This window comes from Oncorhynchus tshawytscha, linkage group LG09, assembly GCF_018296145.1.
Source record: "Oncorhynchus tshawytscha isolate Ot180627B linkage group LG09, Otsh_v2.0, whole genome shotgun sequence".
In the NCBI taxonomy this organism is placed as follows: domain Eukaryota; kingdom Metazoa; phylum Chordata; class Actinopteri; order Salmoniformes; family Salmonidae; genus Oncorhynchus; species Oncorhynchus tshawytscha.
Genome location: NC_056437.1, coordinates 37,947,400 through 37,953,399, shown reverse-complemented (window position 1 = coordinate 37,953,399; position 6,000 = coordinate 37,947,400). Strand labels below are relative to the sequence as shown.

The 6,000-nt window shown below is 46.1% G+C and overlaps 1 protein-coding gene across 5 annotated transcripts in view; it reads right to left on the bottom strand.

Moving 5' to 3' along the window:
• The window catches only part of LOC112257918 (homeobox protein cut-like 1), a 266,499-nt gene that overhangs the window by 106,476 nt on the left and 154,023 nt on the right, over window positions 1-6,000 (bottom strand). For all 5 annotated transcript variants that reach the window (XM_024431855.2, XM_024431859.2, XM_024431858.2 and 2 more), the window contains exon 5: window positions 2,341-2,478. In XM_024431855.2, the coding sequence (XP_024287623.1) occupies window positions 2,341-2,478 (138 nt within the window). The remainder of the gene's footprint in view (window positions 1-2,340; window positions 2,479-6,000) is intronic.

The following is a 6,000-nucleotide window of genomic DNA, read 5'->3' as shown; positions in this document are numbered from 1 at the left end:
AAAGGCCTATACAATGGGGCTTCACCTGAAAAGCCTGCCCAGGGGCTACTGTCATAAAAGGGGCTATGGGGGAGGTGAGCCATTATTAAAAAGGATTTACACTGAACAAAAATATTAACGCAACATGTAAAGTGTTGTTCCCATGTTGAGCTGAAATAAGCTGAAATAAGCTGAAATAAAAGATCCCAGAAATGTCACATATGCACAAAAAGCTGATTTCGCTCAAACGTACATCCCTTTTAGTGAGCATTTCTCCTTTGCCAAGATAATCGATCCACCTGACAAGGTGTGGCATATCATGAAGCTGATTAAACAGCATGACCATTACACAGATGCATCTTGTGCAGTGGACAATAAAAGGGCACTTTAAAATGTGCAGTTCTGTCACAACAATGCCACAGACATCTCAGAGTTTTGAGGGAGCGTGCAATTGGCATGCTGACTGCAGGAATGTCCACCAGAGCTGTTGCAAGAGAATTGACTGTTCACTACTCTACCATAAGCCACCCCCCAACGTCGTTTTAGAGAATTTGGCAGTATATCCAACCGGCCTGACAACCACAGACTGCGTATAACCTCTACAACCCAGGACCTCCATAAGCGGCTTCTTCATCTGTGGGATCGTCTGAGACCAGCCACCCGGACAGTTTAGGAGTATTTCTGTCTGTAATAAAGCCCTTTTGTGGGGAAAAACTCATTCTGATTTGCTGGATCCCCAGTGGGTGGGCCTATGCCCTCCCAGGCCCACCCATGACTCCCCCCCTGCCCAGTCTGGTGAAATCCATAGATTAGGGCCTAATTCATTTATTTCAATTGACTGATGTCCTCATATGAACTGTAACTGGTTGAAATTGTTGCACGTTGCTTTTATATTTTTGTCCAGTATTTACAGTATATTTTGGGGTTATGGAAGGACTTTGGTTCAACTGATGCTCCACTAACTTGATGTTAGCCGTTAACTGTTTTACGGCATTTGATGAGAGGTTCTGAAAATTGTAGCTCCTTGCACATCGGCCATTGAAACGGTATCCGTATTACAGATGATATCTTCAAACCTTTAACATAGCACATGTACTTTACTATTCTTTTAACCAGATCGCTGTGGTGTTCCATCCCTTTCCAAGACAGCTGAACATTGATAAGTCTCTCAATGGAGAGTCTTTGCCATTGTAAGAGGGTCGGTGAATGCTTGTGTTAGCTCCCTGAGCTAATGCCTATGGCTTTAGCTCAGCAAGCCAACCAATTTTTGTGGCCCACCGGTTCAAACCCAGTTGATCACTCTCGTCCAGTATACAGTGCATTATGAAAGAATTCAGGTTTCCTCCAAACGTGATAATTGGCATTCAGGCCAAAGAGTTCAATCTTGGTTTCATCAGAGCAGAGAATCTTGTTTCTCATGGTCTGAGAGTCCTTTAGGTGCCTTTTGGCAAACTCCAAGCAGGCTGTCATGTGCCTTTTACTGAGGAGTGGCTTCCATCTGGCCACTCTACCATAAGGGCCTGATTGGTGGAGTGCTGCAGAGATGGTTGTCCTTCTGAAAGGTTCTCCCTTCTCCACAGAGGAACTTTGGAGCTCTGTCAGACTGACCATCAGGTTTTTGGTCACCTCCCTGACCTCAGTTCGGCCGGGCAGTCAGCTGTAGGAAGAGTCTTGGTGGTTCCAAACTTCTTCCATTTAAAAATTAAGTCCACTGTGTTCTTGGGGACCTTCAATGCTGCAGAAGTTTTTTTGTACCCTTTCCCAGATCTGTGCCTCGACACAATCCTGTCTCGGAGCTCTACGGACAATTCCTTTGGCTTCATGGCTTGGTTTTTGCTCTGACATGCACTGACTATGGGACCTTATATAGACAGGTGTGTGCCTTTCCAAATCATGTCCAATCAATTGAATTTACCACAGGTGGACTCCAATCATGTTGTCAAGGATGATCAATGGAAACAGGATGCACCTGAGGTAAATTTCAAGTCTCATAGCAAAGGATCTGAATATTTATGTAAATAAGGTATTTCTGTTTTCGCTTTGTCATTATGGGGTATTGTGTGTAGATTGATGAGGAAAACAATTATTGAATCCATTTTTAAATTAGGCTGTAACGTAACAAAATGTGGAGAAAGTCAAGGGGTCCGATTACTATTCTAATGCACTGTAGGTACAAAGAGTATGTGAAGGAAAATATACCTAATATTAATCATTATTAAAGAAAATATATATATATATATAAAATGGATATGGGTGATTGGAAATGTTTCAGACAATTACATTGATAGAAGCCACAATCTGCAATATCAAAGCTGATCTACCCAAAATAAAACCAAATAAGAGTGTGTGTCTCAGTCTCACCGTGGTTCTTGACCTCAGCGATCTCCTGGGTGTAGCCCTCCAGCGTCTCGCGGAGCTTCTGGTTCTCCGTCTCGATGTCGTGCATCCTCTGGACCTTCAGCTGTAGCTGCTGGGTAGCCTCCAGGGCCGACACAGGGTCTGATGGGACGGGAGAGGACACTTATGTTACTACTCATTATGCATCTCCAATCACAAGAAATCACTAATCGCTATACAAGTCAACAATATACATTACTAATCAGACTACACAGGATTGGACGATGCACATCCACCATGCATGTCTGACACCAGAGCAGCCTTTCAAAGTGGAACAGCTTGGTGTATATATGACTAGTATTAGTGTAGCATGTTCTGAAGATCGGTTCATTGAGGAGATCCTAAGACCCACCCGTCCATTCATCCCTCCCTACCACTCTCTCTCTGTCTCTAACCTCTACCTCTCACTCCATTCAAACATCAATCCAGGCACTGCAACAATAAGGTGTATTGTGGGGTTTTGTGTCCCTGGCAGTGGCCAGGGCGAGTCACATGAGGCTGACTGATGATGAGTCCTGTGTGTGTGTGTGTGTGTGTGTGTGTGTGTGTGTGTGTGTGCCAGAGCAGCAGAGCTATGTATAGCTGCCCCCATTCGTACAGAGTAGAGCAGGAGTGCTGAGACAGCGCTGCTGTGGTTGCAACACACACACACACACACACACACACACACACACACACACACACACACACACACACACACACACACACACACACACACACACACACACACACACACACACGTGAACAAGTAGCCCAGACAAAGGAGATGAAGAGAGGGAGAGAAAAAGGGCAAGAAAGGGAGAGGCAGGGAGAATGAATGAGAGAGGAAAATAGAGATAGGAAGAGGGGCGATAGCTAGGATTCAGGACAATGATGATGACTTTCTTATCTTTGGGGCTTGGGCAGAGAAACCCATGGGACAACAATACATTCCTGTAAACAGACTAAAGCGGGCTTGTATGAAAATAATGTACACCCTTGCAGAACATATATTGCACAACTACACTCTTGACTACCGTGCCTATTTGTGATAGGTCCTCAGCCAATGGCACAACCCACAGTGGTGGAAACGGTGGATTGATAAATGTATATATTGATAAACTGAATTAAATCAAAGCTGTAAAATACATTGCTGATGAAAAAGTCAATGACTGATTGTGGTCCTCTTTTGAATCAAGGTCAGAAATTGTGGTGATGGGGATGGGGATGGGAGGCATTTGGAGACTGGCAGGGTGTTCTAACCCCCCCCCACGTTGGGCGCTGCCAGTCCTGGCCTCATCAGTGCCCGGCATCGACGCGGCCACTAATTGCCGTATGACTAATTATGCCCCAATTCCAGTTGATTTTCTTTAATGAGACAGCTGGGTTAATTATGTAATCATATGATTACATTAGCCCCCCTGGCCCTGAGAGAGAGAGCAGAGAAGGAGGGAGAGAGAGGGAAAGGGGGGAGGAAGAGGAGGGATATGAAAAGAGTGGTAGAGAGGGGTAAACAACAGGAGGTAAAAGGAGGAAGAGCGAGAGGGAGAGTATAAGAGCATATATTCCAGGCCGACATCATTCCACATTGACATTATGGGGTATTGTGTGTCGGCAGTCACCAAAAAAATCTCCGGCTGTAACACAACACACTGTGGAAAGTCACGGGGTGTGAATACTTTCTGAAAGCGCTGTGGAAAAGACGCACACACCACGTCAAACACACCAGTGCCTTGTGAATCTGATAAACTCCTCTCCCCACTAAGATAGTCCTTCTGTTACGTGAAACAAGGGCCAAGTTATCTCCACCACGTCCTTGGAGGGAGAAGCAGTCTAGAGTACCAGTCAAGCCGATGAGGACACAACAGCATTATCAAAAGATCTGTTATGTCAACAACGGCGCGCGGTGTTCTAACGCCCTGCGTCATCACACAAAGTGTTCATCTAAGACTCGGAAACAAGAGCTCTGGTCTGGCCATGGACAACCTGTTCCCCCGCTACACCAATCCTTATTTGATTGTGAAAATGCACTTTGACTTCTCGTCATAAAAAATTACAGTAGTACCGACATTCTTGAAGGGTTGGATGGGGAACTAATCTTTTAATTCCATTTCAATATTATCTATGATGATGATATCCTCTCTTGTTAAGGGTGCTTTGAATGACCCCATATGATTAGAAAACAACTGTCAATGTGAACTACAGTGTGACAGGAGAGGTCATAATGTAACATTATGGTGATGAGTGCTGTCACAGTACAGGGCTGTATCACATCTAGCCTGTCTCTGTCGGCCTAGTCCCAGTGCCTACCACTCCATTGCTACTCTCTCCAACACAGACGGACTGACCACAATGTGTCGGAATATCTCTCTTCCTGTCCTCCCTGGAACTTATAACTGGGAGATTGTCCCTTCACTAGACAGGCAGTGGCAGCACCAACACTGTCTGGATGGGCGAGGTTCTGTGCGTGTGTGAGTAATGAGAGCGAGCGAGTGTGTGTGTGTGAGTGAGAGAGAGAGTGTGTGTGTGTGAGTGAGTGAGAGGGTGTGTGTGTGTGAGTGAGAGGGTGAGTGAGTGAGTGAGTGTGTGTGTGCTCGGAGCAGAAGGAGTGAGACTGAGTGCCAACTGCTCAGTGCAGCCACTCCAGCCTGCTGCAGAACACTAGGCTGTCTGTGAGAACAGTGGAATATTCCCAAAGGCTTTATGAGAAGGCTAGAGAGGGAAGACAGTAGGTGGAGACACCTGTCAACTTTGACATTCTACCGCCAAGTGTCATCAGGGTGAGAGTCAGGTAGGGTGTGTGTGAGGGTGTGTATTTTCCCTGGTGTGTTCAGCAGAGCTCCAAGGGGTGGATACACACTGACGTTAAGGTGTGTGTGATCACACACACACACACACACACACACACCTATGTGATAATCAGTGGAGTAGTGATTATTCATCCTCAGACATACAGACGTGGAGACAAGAATGAACAGGCTCCAGATTACACTGATAATACACAGACATTCCTGGACTCCCCCCCACACACACTTGGAACACGGACTGATGTACGGGAGCCAAGGCAAAGGTCTCTAGGTGCTGCTTGTCTGTCTTGGTAGGCTTTGAGCTGTGTGTGAATGCGTGGTGTGGTTTAGAGATCCTAGGCAGGGCTGGGATCTCCAAACCACAACAGCAGTAATTTACGCATGTACTAAGTGGTTCCCCAAGCAGACCGGCTTGCTCCTACAGGCCTGTGTGTGTGTGTGTTCGCATGTGTTTCCATAAGGTTCACCAAGGAGAAAATGTACTGCAGGCAGACAAGGCTCCCAGACAGCCTCCCAGACAGCCACACACACACACACACACACACACACACACAAGCCAGCTCAGAAATCCCAGTCCGTCACAGACTAACACATACTCCAGTCACCCTCCCCTGTTGACTGTCCCACTATTAGTCAGCCTAGCCAGGAAGTCCCTCAGTGCTTTTGTTAGGTGGAAAAAACACTGTCCAGGAGATCTCCATGGACAACAACACTGGTATTAATAGTGACTGTGCGTCTGTCAGTGTGTTGAAATCATCATGTCCTTCCCATCCCTTCATTTTCCCCACAAGCTCCTGGAGGCACATCGTCTCAGGAACATCAGGAAAAGTAATCAGAA